The sequence below is a fragment of the Microcaecilia unicolor genome, chromosome 11, assembly GCF_901765095.1.
Source record: "Microcaecilia unicolor chromosome 11, aMicUni1.1, whole genome shotgun sequence".
NCBI classification, from domain to species: Eukaryota; Metazoa; Chordata; class Amphibia; order Gymnophiona; family Siphonopidae; genus Microcaecilia; species Microcaecilia unicolor.
In genome coordinates, this window is record NC_044041.1 from 47,397,416 (window position 1) to 47,422,620 (window position 25,205).

The 25,205-nt window shown below is 44.4% G+C and overlaps 1 protein-coding gene across 1 annotated transcript in view; it reads left to right on the forward strand.

Moving 5' to 3' along the window:
* PIWIL1 (piwi like RNA-mediated gene silencing 1) overlaps positions 1-24,936 on the forward strand; it is a 368,470-nt gene extending 343,534 nt beyond the window's left edge. Inside the window, exon 19 of the mRNA XM_030218398.1 lies at positions 23,430-24,936. Coding sequence (XP_030074258.1) covers positions 23,430-23,546 — 117 coding nt within the window. The 3' untranslated portion in view covers positions 23,547-24,936. The remainder of the gene's footprint in view (positions 1-23,429) is intronic.
* Positions 24,937-25,205: the final 269 nt, after the last annotated feature.

Below are 25,205 nucleotides of genomic sequence, written 5' to 3' on the forward strand. Positions count from 1 at the left end.
GATGGTGGACATGGTTAGTGACAAAATATCAAATGGAACGAAGACACTGCATAAAACAGAAGACACTGGGACCAAAGCGAATAGAAAAACTAAATGCTCAGACAACAAAAGTAGAAAAAACTATTTTATTTAGAATTTATTAATTGGAATATGTCATCTTTTGGAAATGTGCATCTGTGATATTTTGCATTTAAGTTTCAATTTCTGTAGTATTGTTGCAAGCAGAGTCTGACTTCTTGAGGTAACTTTTCATATTTTTTTTTATTTCTAGTTCCTTGTATCATGTCTGTTGTGTCATGTGTTTTTCTTGTGTGATCAAGGTGCAGTATTCTGCTAGTGTGTAGTATTTGCAGCCCTTTTTGTTTTGTTTTTTTCACGAGGTAGTATATTGGTGTTTTAGAGCCTGATGTAATTACAGTTCTTCCTTTCCACGCATAAGGTTGTAGCTTGTCCTGTCCTTGGAATTAGTGCTGTTATGGTTTGGTAAGGTTATAAGTGTGTGTTTGCACAAGTTTGTGTATAGCATTTTCCAGTGGAGAGATTGTGTGTTGGCCTTACTGAGGTGGCACCAAAACATCAGAAAGGGTTTTAGAGGCTAAATCATGACATACTACCTCTTGAAGGATCTACATATAGAGCCTATGAATTTCTAAGGTCAACACTGGCATGGTATGTGAAAGGGGGTAGGGAAATACTACTGAAGAGGAAGAGGGAGTGCTGGGTAAGGAGGAAGGGAGAAAGAGCTGGCTTGATATCTCATACATATTCATTATGGTTATTCCCCCCCAAAAAGCCAGCTTCCTTCCTTCCTTCATATTAGCATATTTATTTGTATATATAATATGCCCCACCCCATCCTTCCCCCCCCCCCTCCCCCCCACCAAATGAAACAGTCAAACTATGCCCATGATTACAACTGAACAGTGGGTTCTCAGGCTACACGCTGGAGCATCCAGTGGCAGATCTCTTTCTAGAATTTTCCTGTTGCTCCCACTGGAAGATGAGAAGGAAACCGTCCGGGACACTTTGCTAAGTCAACCTCTGCTGCGGTGGTTTTATCTCTCGGGAAGCACACAGCTTAGGAAGTTATTCAGTTTATTTTGTTGTTCTAGAAAAGGGAATACACCTTTCAACCTACTCTGGATCTCAGAGTCAATCAAAGCCTTATAGGTCCCCCTTCTTTTTGCATGGAGATAGTGGCTTGGCATGGAGAGTTTCTAACTTGGTTGGATCTTCCAGATGCATACCTTCATATTCCCATTCTAAGGCTCATCAATGGCTCTTTTGTTTTGCTGTTGTAGGGTGACACTTTCAATTTTGTGTTGTCCAATTTGGTTTGGCCATAGCACTGAGAACTTTCTCCAAAGTGGTGGTCATGGTGGCAGCCATATTATGCAAAGAGGGCATTATTGTACATCTCTCTTACCTGTTTAATTCATGCCAAGTCCTTTCAGGAGAGCAAGAGGGTCAGGGCCGGTCCTAGGGTCTCTGGTACCCCCCTGCAGCCTAACAGTTGGCCCCCCCCCCCCCCAGCATCTTCTTTGCCTCTTCTCCCGCCCTGTCTCCGTTTTCAGCCCAGTGCCTTAAAAGGTGAAGAACAAGTTGAAGAACAGACTGTGTGACGCCGCATGCCCGAGGGCATAGGAGCCAACTTTTCAAAATGATTGAGGGTGCTGAATTTTTTTTTTACAGGTGGTGCATTCCCCTCTCTCTCTCTCTCTCTTCCCCCCTCTGAGTTCCAGGTCCCTCTCCTCTGAGTTCCAGGCCCGCCTCTCTCCCTCCCTCCTCTGTTCCAGACCCCCCCTCGCTCCCTCCGAGTTCCAGGCCCGGTGGCCCGCCCTCCCTCCGACTCGAGTTCCAGCCTGACCTCTTCTCCCACTCCACAACAGTGCTTCGCCTGCCCCTCGCCTTCCTGCATGCCGCCCAGAATTTAAAAGTCATCTTACCAGGGTCCCGGCAGCAGCAGTGAAAGACAAGCAGGTTCACCTTTCACTACTACCGCCGAGACCCCGGTAAAATGACTTTTAAATTCTGGGTGGCATGCAGGAAGGCGAGGGGCAGGCGGACTCTGTTGAGGGAGATGGGAGAAGAGGTCAGGCAGTGGGCTGGCTCCTGGCTGGGAGCTTCTGGTTCTGGCAGGGAAAATTGCATGATGCAGCGCCCTTGAAGGCAGGCCGCCCCCCTGCAGTGCTTACCCCGCTTACCGGGTTGGGCTGGCCCTGGGGTCACTGCTGGGTGGTGCAGTTGTTGGAACACCTCTGATCATGAATCCAGTCAAGTCATCTCATTCTGAACCAAACCCTCAAATATCTCTAGGTGCAGCTCTACATTGAAATAGGCAGGGTGTATCTTCCTCAGATGAGGCTCTTGCAAGTTCCATGATCAAATTAGTCATCTTTTGGTTTCAAAAGCACCATAATCCCTAGGATTGCATTGGTTTCCCACACTGTCTACTTGTATAGTAGGTTATGCTTTAGATGGGGTTTTTATGTGTAAATCTGATGACACAGAACAGTTAATTGTTGACATAACTGTATCTCCTGTAATGTGGTCTGATTATTATAAATTGGACTTCATCTTAAGCCAGATTCCAAAAACACCTGTAATAAAATCAAACCATTCATTTAGATCTAAATTCAAAAAGGAGGACTTTACCATTCAAGCAAGTCTTTTTTTTAAGGCAATACTACAGCCGTCAATAACTGATATTGATCTTATGATCAACGATTGGAATGAACACCTTACCACTTTAGCAGATTCTATAGCTCCGCAGAAGCAAATTACATCTAAAGTGACTTTAAAAAAATGCAGGAAATTAGAAAATCATTGGAATTCCTCTGGTTCTTGATAATGATAGATGGAGAGAATGTATTCATAGACTAAAATGAAAAGAATGTATTAAAGAATATAAATGTGATGTTGCCTTAGCCAAGAAAACTACTCGAACTCAAGGACTTATGAGCCTCCCTTTCTCAATGACCGCACTAGTGTTCACACAGATTATCAATTCTCCAACACATGACAAGGTCACATACTACACTTGGTTTTCTACAAAGGGTTTGATATCCCAGAATTCCAGGATAGCAATATTGAAATAACACCCCTATTGTGGACAGACCTTTTTCTACTTAAATTTTCCCTAAGTGACCACTTGAAACAAATTGCACCTCCCAGAGTTTGGGAGGAGATCAGAGACTAGAAATAGCTGACTGCTGAGAATTTTCTAGAGGCCTTGGACTATCCACATGTGGATGAAAAGACAACTCAGTGTCAGAACAGGTTATTTGGAATACACACTTAGCTAAGACCTTAGAGAAAATGGCACCACCAAAAAAGGTCTTATGTCCCACTAACAAACACTCACCTTTTTTCCTCCAGTACTTCGGACCCTTAAGCATGAAGGACGGAAACTGGAAAGGAGATGGCGTAAATCTCGCCTGGATGAGGACAGGCAAAACTGTAGGAATCAGATGACAAAATACCGCCAAGCCTTAACAGCAGCCAAACCACCCCCCCCCCCCCCAATATTTCTCTCAATGCATTGAACAGACTGCCAATTCAACCAAGCACCTATTCAGCATAGTAAACAGCCTAGTGCAACCTCCATAACAGAACCAGACTGCCCAGTCACAACTGAACTGCTGTGATTTTGCTGCATACTTTGTCAACAAAATTAAGTCTCTGCCAGGATGTACAAGCAGTCCCACCTAGTCTCCAATCAGCTAACGAGGAGCGCACAAACTTACCCCCTCCTGACACAGACTTATGGAACTCTTAACCCATTAACAGAGGAAAGCCTTGACAAAATCCTAAGAGACCTTTGACCAAGTACCTGCTCCCTCAACCCCTGCCCATCAATGATAGTGTAACAGGCAAGCCACAAAAATTGTGAACTCCTATGTTTCTAATGGGCAACTACCAATAGCATTAAAAAGAGCAGTAGTGCATCTTTTGCTAAAAAAAAAAAAACCTTGACCAGAATGAATTTGGAAGATACTGGTCAGTACTCAACATAGGAAAACTTATAGAGCAAACAGTCTGTGATCAACTCAATGATGAAAGAAACTGGCTTGATCCATGTTGATCTGGTTTCTGACCCGGTTATGGAACAGAAACAGTCTTTGTATCCCCTACTAGATGATCTTCACAGAAACCGAGACAGGGGATTTGCCTCAGTACTGCTAGATTCCTCAGCACCTTTTGACATTATGGATCACTAGTAAAAAAGGCCCGTTTCTGACACAAATGAAACGGGCGCTAGCAAGGTTTTCCTTGGAGTGTGTATGTTTGGGAGAGTGTATGTGAGAGTGACTGTTTGAGAGTCAGAGTGAAAGTGTGAGTTTGTGAGAGAGAGAGTGAGTCTGGGTGTGAGTGTGTGTGTGAGAATGAGAGTGTGTGCAAGTGTGTATGTGAGACACAGTGTGAGAGAGAGTGTGTGTGTGTGGGCGAGAGAGAGAGTGTGTGTGAGACACAGATTCTCTGTGAGAGTGAGTGTATGAGACCAAGCGAGTGTGTGAGTGACTGTGTGGCACAGAGAGAGTGAATGTGATACAGTGTGAGACAGAGTGTGTGAGAGTGAGAGTCAGAAAGACATTGTATATGAGAGAGAGAGTGTGAGCCGTGCCCTCCCAATCCATGGCCATCTGTCCCCTGCCCCCTCCAATCATCCTTTTCCAGCAATTCCCCTCTCTCCCTGAGCCCTGCCCTCCCAATCCATGGCCATCCATGCTCCTCTGTCACCTGGCCCCTCCATTTTTCCCTATCCAGCATTTCCCCTCTCTGCCTGAGGCCTGCCCTGCAATCCATATCCATCCATGCCCATCTGTCCCCTCCATTCATCCGTATCCAGCAATTTCCCTCTCCCTGAGTCCTGCCCTTCCAATCCATGCTCATCTGTCACCTGGCCCCTCCATTTTTCCCTATCCAGCAATTGCCCTCTCTCCCTGAGGCCTGCCCTGCAATCCATATCCATGCATGCCCATCTGTCCCCTCTATTCATCCCTATCCAGCAATTTCCCTCTCTCCCTTAGTCCTGCCCTCCCAATCCATGCCCATCCATGCTCCTCTGTCCCCTGCCCCCTCCATTCATCCATTTCCAGTAATTCCCCTCTCTCCCTGAGCCCTGTCCTCCCAATCCATGCCCATCCATGCTCCTCTGTCCCCTGCCGCCTCCATTCATCCTTTTCCAGCAAGTCCCCTCTCTCCCTTCCATGACCCCCCTCGCATCCATGCTCCTCTCTCTCCCATGTCCCAGCCTGGCCCGCCCTCTTCTTCCACCCCCCCCCTTCGCATCCATGCCCCCCCCTTCGCATCCATGCATCCCCCCCCCCCTTCGCATCCATGCATCCCCCCCCCCCTTTGCATCCATGCATTCCTTTTTTTTTTTTTCTTCTTCTTTTTAACTTTACCTCCGTGGCGGTTCGTGCAGCGAAGCGTCAGGGAAGGAGGCGGCGCTCCCGACGTCTAGCTTTCCCTTCGCTGTGTTCCGCCTTCTTTTGAAGGCGGAACACAGCGAAGGAAAGGCTAGACGTCGGGAGCGCCGCCTCCTTCCCTGACGCTTCCCTTCCGGATTTGTTTGGTTTGAGGCGAGGGCGGGGCAGAGACGGCTGGCTGGCTTGAAGGCTTCACACCACGAATCCACGAACCCTTCAGCCTGGGAGTGACGTCAGATGGCTTCATGGCTTCACGGCTTCACAGAACGTTGTCCTCAGAACGTTGAGGGTGCGTTTTATTATATTAGATGATACTATGCTAGCATGAGTGGCAGAAACAGGTATCAGTGGAACAATACTTGCCTGGTTCAGATCCTATCAGACAGGCAACAGTCCATAGTGTTTGGCAGCACCTCATCACCACCATGGGCATTGACCTGTGGTGTACCACAAGGATCAATACTGTTACCTATTCTGTTCGATATCTGCCTCAAGCCACTAGCCAAGCTGATTCGGTCAATGGATACTCAGTTCTTCATCTGTGCGGATGATGTGCAGCTACTCATACCCATTGAACTGACACACCTCCCTGAATAAACTGACTGTCTAACATCATTTCAAGAATGGGCTAAAAACAACAGCTTTGCCTGAACTCAAGTAAAACTGAGCTTTTATGGGTCATTAACACAAGTGGGGACATACCTAACATAAGTCTCTTTTGGGAACTATTACTTCCCTTCAAATCACAGGAACCTTGGAATACAGCTCGATTCAACACTTAATCTGATCCCCGAAATCCAAGCAACCTTCAAAAGCAGCTTCTATCACTTACATAGTAACATAGTACGTGATGGCAGATAGACCTTTACGGTCCATCCAGTCTGCCCAACAACATAAACTCATTTTACATGGTATGTGATACTTTATATGTGCACCTGAGTTTGATTTGTCTTTGCCATTCTCAAGGCACAGACCATAGAAATCTGCCCAGCACTGTTCTTCTAAAAGTTTTGAAGCTAATGTTGAAGCACCTTAAATTTTATACTCAAGCCCATCTATATCTATTCAGTCACGATCAGGTCATAGACCATAGAAGTCTTCCCAGCATTGGTTTTGCTTCCCAGTTGCCGGCGTTGCCACCCAATCTCTGCTAAGATTCCGTGGATTCATTCCTTCTAAACAGGATTTCTTTGTGTTTATCCCATGCATTTTTGAATTCCATTAATGTTTTCATCTCCACCACTTCCCGCGGGAGGGCATTCCATGTATCCACCACCCTCTCAGTGAAAAAATACTTCCTGACATTACTCCTGAGTCTGCCCCCCTTCAAGCTCAATTCATGTCCTCTAGTTCTACCGCCTTCCTTTCTCTGGAAAAGGTTTGTTTGTGGATTAATACCTTTCAAATATCATGTCACCCCTTTTTCTCCTTTCCTCCAAGGTATACATGTTCAGGTTGGCAAGTCTCTCCTCATACGATTTGCAACGCAAATCCCATACTATTTTTGTAGCTTGTCTTTGCATTGCTTCCAGTCTTTTTACATCTTCAGCAAGATACGGCCTCCAAAACTGAACACAATACTTCAAGTGGAGCCTCACTGAAGACTTGTAGAGGGGGGCATCAACACCTCGTTTCTTCTGCTGGTTATACCCCTCTCTATGCAGCCTAGCATCCTTTTGGCCATGGCCGTCGCCTTGTCACATTGTTTCTTCACCTTTAGATCCTTGGACACAACACACCAAGGTCTCTCTCCTGAGTCGATCTTACTAATCTCTCCCCTCCTATCCAATATCTCTCGTTTGGGTTTCTGCACCCCAAGTGCATCACTCTACACTTCTTGGCATTACATTTTAACTCTATTATCAAAACAGCTCAAATTACTCACAAATTGACTACTCACAGAAATACTATTAACGTACTCAGTCCATTAATAGTATCTCTGTGAGTAGTCAATTTATGAGTAATTTGAGCTGTTTTGATAATAGGTTTTGCTGTGAGCATAGTTCTGGATATAAGTTTGACTCAGGGAGTTATTTGTTTCTTCCAGATTTTTACTGTATTAAATTTTAACTGCCAGACCCTCGACCATTCAAATGTTTGGAGATCCCTTCTCATTGTTTCTACTTCTTCCAGGGTATCCACTGTATTGGCTATTTTTGTGTCACCCACAAAAAAAACATTTCCTTCCAACCCTTCAGCAATATCGCCCACAAATATATTAAACAGAATAGGCCCCAGCACCGACCCCTGAGAAACTCCACTGCTCACCTACTTTTCCTCTGAGCGGATTCCATTTACCACCACCCTCTGCCATCTGTTGGTCAACCAGTGTCCTATCCAGTTCATCACTTTTGGTCCTAAGTTCAACCCTTTCAGCTTATTCACGAGTCTTCTGTGGGGGACCATATCAAAGTCTTTGCTGAAATCCAAGTAGATTACATCTAACGCATGTCCTTCATCCAGTTCTTTTGGTCACCCTGTCAAAGAAGTCAATACGATTCGTTTGGCAGGATTTTCCATTGGTAAAACCATGTTGCCTCAGGTTCTCTAACCCGTTGGCTTCTAGAAAGTTAACTATCCTTTCTTTTAGCAGTGACTCCATTATTTTTCCTACCACCGACATGAGACTTACCAGTCCGTAGTTTCCCAATTCTTCCCTGTCTCCACTTTTGTGAAGAGGGACCACATCCGCTCATCTCCAATTCCACAGAACCTCTCTCATCTCTAAATATCTATTAAATAAATCTTTGAGGTCCCGCCAGGACCTCTCTGAGCTCCTTCAGTTTCCTGGGATGTATCCCATCCGGCCCCAAAGCTTTGCCCACCTTCAAGCTGTTTATAAACTCCTTGCAACAACTATGCTGCCTGTCTCCTTACATTGAGAAGGCAAGCTTTGTCTCAGTTGTGCATGCCAAGACTGGATTACTGTGATGCATTCTACACTGGTCTGACTACAAAGGGACTGTACCAGCTCCAATTAATTCAGAAGGCTGTAAATGACATGACTACATCACATCATTTTTGCAAAACCTTCACTAGCTACCAGTAGAACACAGGGCCAAAATTAAAACTCTGTTTGACCTTCAAGGCCCTTAAAGGAAATGGCCCAGAGTACTTTGAAGTACATGCTCTCTCTCTCTACACACCTCCAAGGTCCTCTCAAGGAGTATCTCTAACCACACCCTCTCCAAAGTACAGTGGGGGAAATAAGTATTTGATCCCTTGCTGATTTTGTAAGTTTGCCCACTGACAAAGACATGAGCAGCCCATAATTGAAGGGTAGGTTATTGGTAACAGTGAGAGATAGCACATCACAAATTAAATCCGGAAAATCACATTGTGGAAAGTATATGAATTTATTTGCATTCTGCAGAGGGAAATAAGTATTTGATCCCCCACCAACCAGTAAGAGATCTGGCCCCTACAGACCAGGTAGATGCTCCAAATCAACTCGTTACCTGCATGACAGACAGCTGTCGGCAATGGTCACCTGTATGAAAGACACCTGTCCACAGACTCAGTGAATCAGTCAGACTCTAACCTCTACAAAATGGCCAAGAGCAAGGAGCTGTCTAAGGATGTCAGGGACAAGATCATACACCTGCACAAGGCTGGAATGGGCTACAAAACCATCAGTAAGACGCTGGGCGAGAAGGAGACAACTGTTGGTGCCATAGTAAGAAAATGGAAGAAGTACAAAATGACTGTCAATCGACAAAGATCTGGGACTCCACGCAAAATCTCACCTCGTGGGGTATCCTTGATCATGAGGAAGGTTAGAAATCAGCCTACAACTACAAGGGGGGAACTTGTCAATGATCTCAAGGCAGCTGGGACCACTGTCACCACGAAAACCATTGGTAACACATTACGACATAACGGATTGCAATCCTGCAGTGCCCGCAAGTCCCCCTGCTCCGGAAGGCACATGTGACGGCCCGTCTGAAGTTTGCCAGTGAACACCTGGATGATGCCGAGAGTGATTGGGAGAAGGTGCTGTGGTCAGATGAGACAAAAATTGAGCTCTTTGGCATGAACTCAACTCGCCGTGTTTGGAGGAAGAGAAATGCTGCCTATGACCCAAAGAACACCGTCCCCACTGTCAAGCATGGCGGTGGAAATGTTATGTTTTGGGGGTGTTTCTCTGCTAAGGGCACAGGACTACTTCACCGCATCAATGGGAGAATGGATGGGGCCATGTACCGTACAATTCTGAGTGACAACCTCCTTCCCTCCGCCAGGGCCTTAAAAATGGGTCGTGGCTGGGTCTTCCAGCACGACAATGACCCAAAACATACAGCCAAGGCAACAAAGGAGTGGCTCAGGAAGAAGCACATTAGGGTCATGGAGTGGCCTAGCCAGTCACCAGACCTTAATCCCATTGAAAACTTATGGAGGGAGCTGAAGCTGCGAGTTGCCAAGCGACAGCCCAGAACTCTTAATGATTTAGAGATGATCTGCAAAGAGGAGTGGACCAAAATTCCTCCTGACATGTGTGCAAACCTCATCATCAACTACAGAAGACGTCTGACCGCTGTGCTTGCCAACAAGGGTTTTGCCACCAAGTATTAGGTCTTGTTTGCCAGAGGGATTAAATACTTATTTCCCTCTGCAGAATGCAAATAAATTCATATACTTTCCACAATGTGATTTTCCGGATTTAATTTGTGATGTGCTATCTCTCACTGTTACCAATAACCTACCCTTCAATTATGGGCTGCTCATGTCTTTGTCAGTGGGCAAACTTACAAAATCAGCAAGGGATCAAATACTTATTTCCCCCACTGTACATCACACGATTTGATACCCACAAGTGAACCTTCTGAGTAGCCCCCATACTCTGGAATGCACTCCCTGAAAGGCTTCGCTTAATACAAGACTGACTATATTTCAGAAAGCAAGTGAGCTTGGCTCTTCAACCAGGCCTTTAATGGAAGAAGTGAATGACACTGACTGCACATAATACTATAGCAGGACATATTTACTCGTGTCTATCCTAGCTAAGATATTGTTCAAGCACCTTTCTGACCTCATTTGCAACTTTCTTTAAATTAATCCCCTTATTTTCTTACTCCTGTTACTGTATCTTACCTATCTATATTTCCATCTTTGCTTTTTTATTACTTATTGTGTTGATATTGAGGGGCATTTTCAATATGTCTAAGTCCAATTTTGGATGTTTTGCACAAAACGTCCAAAATCTGAATAGTAAAGAAGGTAATTTTCAAAAAAGAAAGATGTCTCTCTCTTTTTTTTATTTTATTTTTCCAAAACAAGGTTTTGTGATTTGGATGTGTTTGGTCCATTTTTGAGAAAAAAAAGAATAGGTATAAAATGTAGAGATTCATGCCATTGGGATGTAGGAGGAGCCAACATTTTTAGTAGAATGGTCCCCCAGACATCCCAGGAGAGCAGTGGGACACCCTAGAGGGCACTTCTATGCATTTTATAAAAATGCTCCCAGGTACACATCTCACCTTTGCTTCCTTATCTTATCCCTTGAGCCCTCCAAAACCAACCCAAAGTCCACTGTGTACACCATTACGATAGCCCTTATGGGTGAAGGGGGCATCTGTATATGTGGCTACAGTAGGGTTTTGGTGACCGTGGGAGGGGTCACACTTCACCACAACTGTGACAGGTAGAGGGAGATAGGAACCTTGGTCTCCCACTGTGCACTGTAGCGACCTTTACACTACTCCAGGAACCTGCATGCTGCTCTATTAGACCTGACTTTAACATCTGTAGCTCTCATAGAGGCTGGTAAGTCATATTTTTATGAATGTTTTTAGGGGGTGGGAGGGGTCAGTGACCACTGGGGGGGGGGGGTGTTGGAGATCACTCCTGATTCCCTCTAGTGGTCATCTGGTCATTTAGGGCACCTTTTTATACCTTATTTGTTCTAAAAACAGGTCTAGACCAAAATGTCTTAGTTTTAGTCCTGGATGTTTTTGTTTTGTTCCATTATGACTGTAAAGCTGTAAAACATCTAAGTGTTGACCCTTGTGATTTGAACTCATGTCTGACGGACTTCGTAGAAAAATGTCTAAAAATAGGTTTCAAAAATACTGGTTTGGACATTTTTGTGAGAAAACTGTCCAAATGCTGTTTATAGTCACAAAAGAGAGGGAATACAGCATACAAAAGCAAACAAACAAACAAAGCAAACAATGGGCCTTCAGGATTGAGAAAAATGTATGCTGTTTATGCCACTTTTTTTTACGTTTTTCTCTTTGGAAAATGAGCCCCATTGTAATGTAGAATACTATGCCATACTTTGTATTGTTTGAATATTTTTACTGTTGTAATTGTGTATTGCTTATGTTTGATCTAATCTTGTTGTACACCACCGTGACTTCCTTCTAAAAGGTGGTAAATAAATCCTAAAAAAGAAATAAATAAATTTGCCTTGCTTCAAATTGTTCACTGTATTCTCAGATTCCACTAAAGATTGTGATCAGTCCATTCCAACTGATCAGGAACTTGCTAACTACTTTGAAGACAAAATATTTTCAATCAGGTCTGATTTGGTTGCTTTTAATTGTTAATTAAAATTTGAGGCAATAATTACAGTTGAAACTTATCAAATTCTGGCAGATTGAGTTTGGTCTGAATTTCCTTCTGCTGACTCAGCGGATGCATAGCATTGAGGTAGCATTGTTCTTCAAATCAAGAGTTGATCAAGACTGTTGGGAGCAGTCCATCGTTGGACTCCTGCCCAGAAAATGATACAGAATTCTATCGCATAGGTATCAAGAGAGCCCAATGTCAGTAGGTGATGAAGAAACATTGGATCTAATTGGAGTATTATCCTGGGAAAACGGAGATCATTCTGTTCCACTTATCTAGCATCCTTGAATATGACTGCTAATATCTGGGAATGCAGGACCTATCTACTGATGTACTTTAAGTGACCCTGGAGGATGTCACCTTTCCTCCTGTAGTCCACTCAGTCTTGGCATTGGGAGCCTTCAAAGAGTAGTTGGACAGGCAGATCCTAGGAGTTGAACCAGCATCGTGTTTGGTTTCCTCTATTGGTAATAACTGTTTAGACATGGAGACTTTGGCAATTCAGATATAGCAAAGGGCCTCTGCCTCAATACAACTTGCTCAAATATCGATAACCAGTGCTTTGGGGAGGAAGTTCCACAGAGAGGCATGCGTCAAATTCTAGACTACAACAGTCAAAGAAAAACTTGTCAGGGGCCTTGGCTTCTAGCCAGGCACATACTTGGACATCTCCCTCAGAATATTTTTTTTCTGACATCTAAGTAGTCATGGGATTTTGCTTACAGATGAGGTGGCCTATCTGAGCAGAAGGGTCTACTTGTTCTCCCATAGGAAAAGTCTCTGCTGAAGGACCACTTCACCAAGTCTTTCAGAAGTGGAGGAAAAGACCAGGGTGGATGTTTATGGTTATTTGATATTTAATATACTGCCCTTAGTACTAAGTACATCAGAGGGGGGTGTACAATTAAAGTACAAGTTAAAATTATAGGCATAAAGGAACACCATACGTTTTCTGTAAAGGATAGACCCACAGATAAGTCAGATTCAAGATATTAATTACCTCCACAAAATAAAGTACAATAAAATAACATGAAATCAATTTACAACATTATCCCTGTCAACTGCAGTCAGGTCCACCAGCCAATCTATAATTAAGGGCCAGTATGTAGAAAAGGCTTGTGTAAACAGATACTTTTGAATTTGGTGAACATTAGCTTGGCTGTTATTTCACGGGGAGAATTACGTAACTTGCTGAATGATAAGTACTTTTCAGATGAGTTCATGACGGGTTTGGGAGGGTTAGGAGTATTTCACTAGAGGACCAAAGGGGAATCCCTTTATAAAGTGTTTTCTCCAAGGACAAGCAGGCTGCTTGTTCTCACGACTGGGTCGGCATCCACGGCAGCCCAGGAATGGAAATCTTCCATAGCAACAAAGGTTTACTAGACCCTTCGAGCGCGTGGGGTGCTCGCACCGCACATGCGCAGCCATCTTCCCACCCGTCGCGTGAGAGCCCCGATCAATTCTTTCTTTTTCCAAGGTAGAGGGTGGCTGCTTGTCTGTCTCCCTCCACAGCCCAGTGAAAGAGCCCTCGGTTTTTCATGTCTGTTTCGTGATTTTTCTCTCTCCCTTTTTAGTTTTTCCTTTGCCTTTATTAGTTTTGGTCCCTTTAAAGTTTCCTTTCGTTTTTGCCCTCTTCTCATTTTTGTGCTTTTTTTATTGGCACAATTGAGAATTTTGACTTCGCCACCACTATTTTTCCGTCCATGTCATCAAGGACTCCCAGCGGCTTCAAGAAGTGTACTCGGTGCAAGCGGACGATCTCAGGTACCAACCCCCATGTGTGGTGTCTTCAGTGCCTTGGGCCTGACCATCGCCCAGACGCATGTAAGTTGTGTCTTAGCTTGAAAAAGTGGACACAGGCATCGAGACAAGCTATTCGTGACCGACTTTTCGGAGCTTCGTCCGGTTCCTCAGCGTCGACAGGGGTACCGAGGTCGGCGGCATCGATATCGGCGCCAGGGATGACATCGGAAGCGCAGGTAATGGCTGTCCGGGGACCATCACACACTGGGAGCAGTGAGCTGTCGAGTGGGTCTCCACCTGTCTCAAAGACTCCTGCTGGACAGGCCCACTGGGACCGACCACTCTCGGACCCGACCCCGAGGAGGCGTGTGGATTCCACGTCCTCTTTGTCGGTACCGAGGAGTATCGATGACGTGCATCGAGCAAAGGCTAAGAAGCACCGTCATCGGTCTCCTAAGCACGGTACAGGGAGCTCCGGGACATCAAAGGATTCGGCACCTGTGAAGTGTCAACGCCGGGAGGACCACTCACCCTCATTCAAGAGATGTCGGTCTCCTGACAGCCTGGTACCACCTCCTCAACCTACATGGGTTCTGACGCCGGTTCCTGCACCGACCCCACAGCCTTGCTCGACAGCGACTCTAGACGAGCGCATCCGAGCCATTCTTCCAGGTCTTCTGGAGGGGTTGCTGTGTCAGTCTGCTCCGGGACCAGGGGGTGCTTGCGCCCTCTGTGCCTTCAATGGAAGCGGCAGCTGGCTCTATGCCTGTGGTGAGGTCCCCGACGCCAGTACCGCCTGCGACATTGGCGCTGGCTGCCACCCAGGTCGACTCCCCGTCGACATCGCTGGAGGGAGCTTCATCGCCACTAGCATGGGAGTCGACGCATCGGCGTCGAGACGGGCCCGGTTTCAGACTGCAGTTAAGGAACTCTTGTCCAATACTGATGAGGATGCCTCATGGGATTGAAGGACAAGATCCCAGGTATTTCTCTTCTGAGGAGTCTTGTGGTCTTCCCTCTTATCTTACTCCTCCAGAAAGAAAGCTTTCTCCCCCGGAGAGTCTTTCTTTCTCTTCATTTGTCCGGGAAATGTCTGTGGCTATTCCCTTCCCTGTGTTATCTGAGGATTTATTTATTTATTTATTTGTTACATTTGTATCCCATATTTTCCCACTTATTTGCAGGCTCAATGTGGCTTACAGAGTACCGTTACGACGTTCATTCGCCCGTTCCGGTCTGAACAAGTACAAGGTGTGGTAGTGGTAGAATGGGGTTCATGTATGGTAAATACAATGGGGGAACATTAGGAAGGAAGAGGTAGAGTTGGGGTGAGTCCATTCTGTTCTTGGTGTTGTTTATTATTTATTGCATTTGTATCCCACATTTTCCCACCTTTTTGCGGGTTCAATAAGTAATAAGTGTGGCTTACAATATGAGTTGAATCTTGGAAATACAATTTGTTACAGATGGTTATGGATTACATTATGCAGAGTTATGCGAAACAATTGAGGTGTCGTTAGGGAATGTAATAATGGAACATAGACATTGCAACTTTGGAAGGAAACAATGGGAGCTTAGAGGGCGATAAAAAGGCGTGCAGGCGTATGGTATATATCTTTCTGTGAGTAAAGGTATTTGTGATGTGATAATACGGGAATGAGAGTTCAGAGGTGTATGTATGATGCATTAGTGAACAGTAAGTGTGGACTTTATGTGTTTTGTTTCTTTCCGTAAATTTTTTCAAAAAGATGGGTCTTCAATAATCTGCGGAAGGAAGCTTGCTCGTTGGTTGTTCTTAGGTTGCGCCCATCTTAGGATGAGCCCAGGACTGAGATGCTCGAGGTCCTTGACTATCCTTTGCCAACTAAGGAGTCATCCACTGTCCCTTTGCATAATGTCCTTAAGGAGACACTTCTAAGGAACTGGATGAAACCGTTAAGTAATCCCACCATCCCCCAAAAAACTGAGTCCCAATATCAGATTCACGGAGAACCTGAGTTGATGAAGTCACAGTTACCTCACAACTCTATGGTTGTGGTTTCCGCTTTCAAGAGAGCCAGGAGTTCTAGAGACTTTGCCTCGGTGCCCCAGGGCGGGAATCTAGAACCCTGGATTCTTTTGGAAGAAAGGCCTACCAGTCGTCTATGCTCGTGGCCAAGATTCAATCCTACCAGCTCTACACGAGCATTCACTTGAGGAACACGGTGAAGCAACTGGCGGACTTGATCGATAAGCTCCCTCCGGAGCAGGCCAAGCCTTTTCAGGAGGTGGTCAGGCAGCAGAAGGCGTGTCGTAAATTCCTATCCAGGGGTGCTTACGATTCTTTTGATGTTGTATTCAGAACTGCTGCCCAGGGTATAGTAATGCGCAGACTCTCATGGCTGCGTGCCTCTGACCTAGACAATCAAGTCCAGCAGCGGATTGCAGATGTCCCTTGCCGGGGGATAACATTTTTGGCCAGAAAGTTGAGCAGGTGGTCGATCAGATCATGCAGCGGGAAACCGCTATGGACAATCTCTCCCGCCAGGTGCCTTCTGCTTCTGCCTCAACTGGTAGATGATTTTTCCGGGGAAGGAGGAATGCTCCCTATGCATATAATAGGCGTAGATACAATCCTCCTTCTCCACAGCCTTCTCAGGCTCAGCCCCAGCGTGCTCATTCACGTCAACAGTGTGCGCCAAAGCAGGCCCCTGTGGCTCCCCAGCAAAAAGCAGTGGACAGGTTGACTGGCTCCAGCTGAGCATAGCTGCCATAAAAGTGTCCGTGCCGGACGATCTGCCGGTCGGAGGGAGGTTAAAATTTTTTCACCAAAGGTGGCCTCTCATAACCTCCGATCGGTGGGTTCTTCAAATAGTCCGGCTAGGATACTCCCTCAATTTGATATCCATTCCTCCAAATTGCCCACCAGGATCTCAGTCCTTCAGCTTCCAGCACAGGCAGGTACTTGCACAGGAACTCTCTGCCCTTCTCAGCGCCAGTGCAGTCGAGCCCGTTCCACCAGGGCAAGAAGGTCCGGGATTCTATTCCAGGTACTTCCTTGTGCAAAAGAAAACAGGGGGGATGCATCCCATCCTAGACCTAAGGGTCCTGAACAAATTCCTGGTCCAAGAAAAGTTCAGGATGCTTTCCCTGGGCACCCTTCTTCCCATGATTCAGGAGAACGATTGGTGATGCTCTCTGGACTTAAAGGATGCTTATACTCACATCCCGATACTTCCAGCTCACAGGATGTATCTTCGATTCTGTCTTGGAGCGCAGCACTTCCAGTATTGCGTGCTGCCCTTTGGTCTGGCGTCTGCACCCAGGGTCTTTACAAAGTGCCTGGCAGTAGTTACAGCGTCTCTATGCAGACTTGGGAGTGCAGGAGCTCTACAGTCCATGCAGATGACTATTCAACTCCTGGAGCTACTCGGGTTTGTTATAAATTACCCAAAGTCCCATCTTCTTCCAGTTCAAAAACTAGAATTCATAGGTACTCTGCTGGACTCAGACGGCTCATGCCTATCTTCCCGAGGCGAGTGCAGACAATCTTCTGTCTCTAGTTTCCATGGCCAGAGCATCTCAGTAGATCACAGCTCGGCAGGTGTTGAGACTTCTAGGCCATATGGCCTCTACAGTTCATGTGACACCCATGGCACATCTTTACATGAGATCAGCTCAATGGACCCTAGCTTCCCAGTGGTATCAAGCTGCAGGGGATCTAGAGGATGCAATCCAGCTCTCCACCAATTTTCACAATTCCCTTCAATGTTGGACAATTCGATCTAATTTGACCTTGGGACGTCCTTGTCAAATTCCTCAGCCAGAAAAAGTGCTGACAACGGATGTATCCCTTCTAGGGTGGGGAGCCCATGTTGATGGGCTTCACACTCAAAGACTTTGGTCACTCCAGGAAAAAGGTCTTCAGATCAATCTTCTGGAGTTGCGAGCGGTCTGGAACTCTCTAAAGGCTTTCAGAGATTGGCTGTCCTATCAAATCATCCAAATTCAGACAGACAATCAAGTTGCGATGTATTACATCAACAAGCAGGGGGGCACCGGATCTCGCCCCGAGTCAGGAAGCCGTCCTGATGTGGCTTTGGGCTCGCCATCACTGCGTGGTTCTTCAAGCCACATATCTGGCAGGCGTAAACAACAGTCTGGCCGACAGGTTGAGCAGGATAATGCAACCTCACGAGTGGTCACTCAACATAGGCGCTTTATGCAAGATCTTCCAAGAGTGGCGCACCCCCCTCAGTGGATCTTTTTGCCACTCAGATCAATCACAAGGTCCCTCAGTTCTGTTGCAGGCTTCATGCCCACGACAGACTAGCATCAGATGCCTTTCTCCTACATTGGGAATCAGGCCTTCTGTATGCGTATCCTCCCATACCTCTGAAACTCGAGCAAGACTGCGGAACCATGATTCTGATTGCTTCTTTCTGGCCACATCAGATTTGGTTCCCTCTTCTTCTGGAGTTGTCCTCTGAAGAACCATGGAGGTTGGACTGTTTTCCAACCCTCAGAACGAGGGGGCGCTTCTGCATCCCAACCTCCAGTCTCTGGCTCTCACGGCCTGGATGTTGCGAGTGTAGAATTCGCTTCCTTGGGTCTCTCGGAGGGTGTCTCCCGAGTTTTGCTTGCTTCCAGGAAAGAGTCCATGAAGAAGTGTTATTTTTTCAAATGGAGGAGGTTTGCCATCTGGTGTGACAGCAAGGCCCTAGATCCTCGCGCTTGTCCTAAACGGACCCTGCTTGAATACCTTCTACACTTGTCAGAGTCTGGTCTCAAGACCAACTCCGTAAGAGTCCATCTTAGTGCAATTAGTGCTTTTCATTGTCGTGTGGAAGGTAAGCCGATCTCTGGACAGCCTTTAGTTTGCTTCATGAGAGGTTTGCTTTTGTCAGAGCCCCCCGTCAAACCTCCACCAGTGTCATGGGATCTCAACGTCGTTCTCACCCATCTGATGAAGCCTCCGTTTGAGCCACTGAATTCCTTTCATCTGAAGTATTTGACCTGGAAGGTCATTTTCTTGGTGGCTGTTACTTCAGCTCATAGGGTCAGTGAGCTTCAAGCCCTGATAGTGCATGCTCCTTATCTCAAGTTTCATCATAACAGAGTAGTCCTCCGCACTCACCCTAAGTTCTTGCCGAAGGTGGTGTCAGAGTTCCATCTGAACCAGTTAATTGTCTTGCCAACATTTTTTCCCTATCCTCATACCCACCCTGCTTGAACGTCAGTTGCACACCTTGGACTACAAGAGAGCATTGGCCTTTTACGTGGAGCGGACAAGCCCCTTCAGACAGTCCGCCCAAATGTTTGTTTCTTTTGATCCCAACAGAAGGGGAGTCGCAGTCAGGAAACGCACCATCCCGTTGGCTAGCAGATTGCATTTCCTTCACTTATGCCCAAGCTGGACTGAATCTTGAGGGTCATGTCACGGCTCATGTTAGAGCCATGGCAGCGTCAGTGGCCCACTTGAAGTCAGCCTCCATTGAAGAGATTTGCAAAGCTGCGACGTGGTCTTCAATCCACACATTCACATCTCACTACTGCCTTCAGCAGGCTACCTGACGTGATAGTCGGTTCGGGCAGTGGGTGCTGCAGAATCTGTTGGGGTTTAGAATCCAACTCCACCTCCCTAGGCCCATTTTTATTCTGTTCCAGGCTGCACTGTCAGATGTTCTAGTTTGTAGGTCAATCCTTGTTATGTCCTTGCCATTGCGAGGCCCAATTGACCTTTCTTTGTTGTTTTGAGTGAGCCTGGGGGCTAGGGATACCCCAGTTATGAGAACAAAAAGCCTGCTTGTCCTCGGAGAAAATGAAGATACATACCTGTAGCAGGTATTCTCCGAGGACAGCAGGCTGATTGTTCTCACATACCCGTCCACCTCCCCTTTGGAGTTGTCCTTCTTGTTATTGCTTTGTTATTGAACTGATCAGGGCTCTCGCGCGATGGGCGGGAAGATGGCCGCACATGCGCGGTGCGCACACCCTGCGTGCTCGAAGGCTACAAACTTTTATTGCTATGGAAGATTTCTGTTCCTGGGCCGCCATGGGCGCCGACCCAGTCATGAGAACAATCGGCCTGCTGTCCTCGGAGAATACCTGCTACAGGTATGTATCTTCATTTTTTGAATTATGGTGAGGATCTTAAACTGATAGCTGTACTTTACTAGGAGCCAGTGATGACAGAAAAAGTAAGGGAGAGACATTTATTTATTTATTTATTTATTTATTGCATTTGTACCCCACATTTTCCCACCTTTTTGCAGGCTCAATGTGGCTTACAGAGTATTGTTATGATAAAGTCATTACATGATTTAAATACAGTCGATTATAAGCTGAGGTATAAGAGGATTTAGATGGAAAGGTGTTAGGTAAGGTCGTGTGAGAGGTGTTTTTTTGTGTACTTGGGTGGTTTAAGGAATGATTTGTTTCATTGAGGATGACTTTTGTAGGCTTTGTTAAAGAGATGTGTTTTCAAAGCTTTGCGGAAGCTGGTTAGATTGTTCATGGTTTTCAGGGCCATGGGTAAAGCATTCCAAAACTGTGTGCTTTTGTACGCAAAGGTAGTAGCATAAGCCTGTTTGTATTTCATTCCTTTACAGCTGGGGAAGTTCAGATTGAGGAATTTGCGGGCCGATCTTATGGCGTTTCTGGGTGGTAGGTCCACTAGGTTTAACATATAGAGTGGGGCATCTGCGTGAATGATTTTGTGTACGGTCGTGCAGATCTTGAACTCAATTCGTTCCTTGAGCGGAAGCCAATGCAGTTTCTCTCTTAGGGGCTTCGCACTTTCATATTTAGGTTTTCCAAAATGAGTCTGGCTGCGGTGTTCTGGGCTGTTTGGAGTTTTTTAATGGTCTGTTCTTTACAGTCTGCGTACAGAGCGTTACAGTAGTCCAAGTGGCTTATTACTAATGACTGTACTAGGGTGCGGAAGATGTTTCTTGGGGAAAAAGGTTTTATTCTTTTGAGTTTCCACATCGATTGGAACATTTTTTTCGTTGTATTCTTCACATGGGTATTGAGTGTGAGGTTTCGATCAATGGTGACTCCAAGAATTTTCAGATTTTCTGAGATAGGAATTGTGCAGTAGGGTGTAGTTATAGTGGGGTAGTTGTTTGTATTGTATTGGGAAGTGAGAACTAGACATTGAGTTTTTTCTGCGTTAAGTTTTAACTGGAATGAGTCCGCCCAAGAGTGCATGATCTGGAAGCTCTGGTTATTTCGTTTGTCACTTTTGAACAGGATATAGATCGTAACGTTATCGGCATATATGTAGGGGTTAAGGTTTTGATTGGCATTCCGGTATCCAAGGTGGTGATCTGTCAGTATTCGTTGTTACTTGGTAGGATCTGGTGGTGAGGAATCCTTCAAACCATTTGAGAACTGGGCCTTCGATTCCGAAGTATTCTAATAGGTGTAATAATATTCCATGATCCACCATGTCGAAGGCACTAGACATGTCGAATTGTAATATGAGTATGTTCTTGCCGGTTGCAATAGTTTTTTTGAATGAGTTCATTGCAGACACTAGTACAGTTTCAGTGCTATGATTTGATCGAAATCCTGACTGAGACTCATGTAGAATTGAGTGTTTGGTCAGGTATTCCGTGAGTTGTTTCGTCACTGTGCCTTCCATCAATTTTGTTGAGTGGGAAGAAGCGACTGGTCGGTAGTTGGTTAGGTCCATTGTATCTTTTGGCAGCGGAGTGAGTGGGATGTTTCCATTTTCCGTGGGGAAGAGACCATTTAGGAGTCTATAGTTTACATGGTTCGTGAGGTCTTTTTTGAATTGTTTGGGTGCGGCTATTATTAGGCTGGTAGGGCAAATGTCAAGTTTGCATTGAGATTTGGCATATTTTCTGAGTCAGTGTGTGAGTTCATCTACTGAAATCAAGTCAAAATTGGTCCATGATCGATCGGCTGGATATTCCCCAGGTTTTGGGTCTAGGCATTCAAGGATGCTTGTGTACTCAATAGTGTTACTTGGTATCATGCGTCAGAGCTTTGTGATTTTTTCATTGAAATAGTTCGCTAGGTTGGTTGCCGATGGGGTGTCTATGCTGTTCGAGGTGACCCGTGTGGTGTTTAGGAGATTGTTTACAAGTGAAAAGAGTTTGTGCGTGTCCTTGTAGTTTGGTCCTATTATAGTTTTGTAGTACGTTCTTTTGGTATGTCTGATGTTGTATTTGTATTTTCTTTGTAACTGTTTCCACTCTTTGAGTGTGTGTTCATCTTTTTTTTTGCTCCATGCTCTTTCTAGTCTTCTGACCTGTGTTTTTAGTTCTTTCAGTTCTTCGTTAAACCATGGGATTGAGCTATTCCTATGTGAGCATAGTTATGGGCATGTCAATCTTTATTGCTGTGTTTCTATATGTTTGCAGCCGTTTCATGGTAGTCTGTGGCAGCTTTGCCAGTGTCTTGAGAGAACCAATGCATATGCAATTGTGCATTGGGTTGGGAGGTTTAAAGGAGAGTGCACTAAGCAAAACTTACTTAATAAAAAAAAAGTAGCATTTAGTGCAAGAACACAAGTTTCAAAAGTCAAATGATTATGTAAATATACCCCTAAATATTTTAAAGAGCTAGCAAGTTGAATGGTAGAGCCACAGAGAGTAGGGGCAATCATTGTAAACCATATGGCTGTTTTTGAAGAGTTTAGAACTTATTTTTAGTAAGCCACGAGGAACCCAGTCCAAGACAATATTGAAGTGAGAGATTTGGAGTGCAAGAATCAGTAATGTGAAGCAGCAGAGTGTCTTCTGCTAAATAAGCTGAGATTCCAATATCCTGAACAATTGTAGTGAGTGGTTTCAGAAAAGTGTTAAATAACATTGGTGACAGTACTGATCCCTGAGGTACACCACACATTAAAGGTTGAGGTGAGGATGAGTCAGAATTGAAGGAGGCCGTAAAAGAGTGGTCTTGAAGAAATGAAGCAAACCAGTTCCATACCTGATTGCTAAGATCAATAGATTGTAATTTGGATAACAGTAAAGAGTGATCCATGAGATCAAATGCTATGGAAAGGTCTAATGATACTGCTAAAACAGCCTTATCTGAGTCAAAAGCTTGATGTGCATCATTAACCAAGGAGGTTACTGTGGTTTTTGTACTTTGGCCTGTGTGAAAACCTAACTAGCTAGGGTATAGAATATTGGTTTGTTCACAATTTTGAGAAACTTGATCTGATATCCTCCAGTTTTGTTGCCCTTTGGCATTCCATCTGTGTGGTCCCTACCCCACCCCCATTCTCTGATAAAGGTAACAGCAGTCCTGTATTTGCTTGAGAAAATGATGTTGCTCATATTTAATTGGTGGATGTGAGGATAGCAGGATATTGATGCTTGTGAAACCTCTCATTTCCCCTAATAATTAGTGCTTCATAACTGAAATGTTGTACAGAACTGAGATAGTTCTACATAATTTTGCCAATATGAAGTCCCTCACAAACATCCATGTGCTAGAAATCTCTATAAGCTCAGAAAGCTTTGATGTTTATTTTTTCAACCCAGGCACTCAGTCATAAGATTAATATCCTGCACTTAGATTTATCTCTGTTTTGCATGTTAAGACTCTGTATTTATTTTGTACACCACCAAGAATTGTGGATTGTGCAGTGTATATTTTAATTAAAAAAAATAATAATTTAAAAATGTGTTATAGGTAAGCCACTTTTTCTTCTTTTTACAGGGTGTCATTCGAGTACCTGCTCCTTGCCAGTATGCTCACAAGTTGGCTTTCCTTGTAGGCCAAAGCATTCATAAAGAACCAAATCTGGCACTTTCAGACCGTTTATATTATCTTTGAGCTAGCAAGATCAGTGTGCTAGGAGTATTAGCCTAATGCATCTTTTCTTGTTTTTTGAGGATGAAGGACTGCTAATTGTTGTTGGTAAAGTCTACTCTTACAAACTGAGTAGCTAGTTAAGAAAATAAATGAGGAATTGTAAGTCTTAAGTTTTCAACCATTTGTAGTCACTTAAGGTCATTTTAGATTACCTATTTCCTGAAAATCATTATGGGTAGGGATGCGGTGATAATGCACCTGGCATACAGGCATAAGTATAACTAGGAGTAAGTGATTAAAGATATCAAAGTGACAAGTTACAAAAAGTTATCAATAATGAAAATAAATGTGTAAACCATTAAAAATGATCATAATGAAAGTGTTTCTTTCTGCTGCACAAGGCATGTTGATTAAGGTTTTCAGAGCATGAGGTTGTGTTGTGGGAATAGAGGGTGTTTAAGAGCCCGCTGATGAAAATTGCTTTCTTACCAAGCAAGATGAAGGGAATGTGCACAAAAGGTGGCCAGTTCTGTTTTTTGCCATTATTCACAGCATAGGTTTGGGGCTGTCTTCACCAAAACATTTTTCTGTATAGAAATCGATAAATACAAATTAGTTGTAGCATTTGGTTTTAAGTTTGATTGCGTCATCAGTTGGATCCTTAAATGCTGTTGAGGTTACAGCAAATTCATTTTGTTGGTGCAGATCAATTCTATGTGATGCACCTATTCACTATATTATGATTAATAAAATTTTGTAAATGTTTTGATTTTGAATCATTGTCATTAAATGATACATAATTTTTCTGAAGTGAAACTAGCTCCCCTTGCTCCCCCCCCCCTTTTTTTTTTCTCTTTTGAGGAAAGGAAAGCAAAGATCTATATTTTTTTTTTTTTTTGCGTTTGGTACATTTTTCCTAAAATGAGTGGAGAAAAATGCTTTTTGGTTCATTTTAATCTTGTCCTTTGAGGCTGGGATGTTGTCAGAGCAAGGAGCTGTATATGTTGTGAAACCTCATTAAGTTACCGTGTGCCATTTTTGCAAAAAGGGGGAGAGAAGGCATTAAGGGCCTCTTTTACCAAACTGCATTAGCAGTCCCGGCACGGCAATGCCGACTAATCCCGTTCACTTTGAATGGGCTTCATTGGCATTGCCATGCAGGAATCGCTAACGCAATTTGGTAAAAGAGGCCCTAAATGTCATGCAAAGGTACTTACCAGCAGAATCCATATTACTTTGGAACAGTTATGTTTAAGGTACAACAAACAGTAAAGGTACATATAGCGATTCTACTACAGTAAAACAGGTCATAAGAGACACAGTTAAAGTGTTGTGAAACAAAAGTACTATTACATGTCTTTGTTAAATTTTAAAATAGTTAATTTCCAATTTGATCAAGTTGTATAATGTGAGGTGTATTCTCCTGCAAGGAAAGTTCAATAAAGTTCTGGAAATAGTGATGTAATTTAAGAATGCCTTCCTGTTTTACTTTTGTCACCTCTGGAAGAGCCTGTGTTTAAAAATTGGGAATTGTGTAAGTAGCCAAATTGAGAATTGGTATCGACTATACAGCTCATTGCATGAGCTTCAAGGTTTAAAAAACAAAAAAAAAATTTTTTTTTTTTTTTAAAACAAAAGCCAGCCTTATGCTAAAGTAGGAAATCAAGCCAAGTTTTTAGT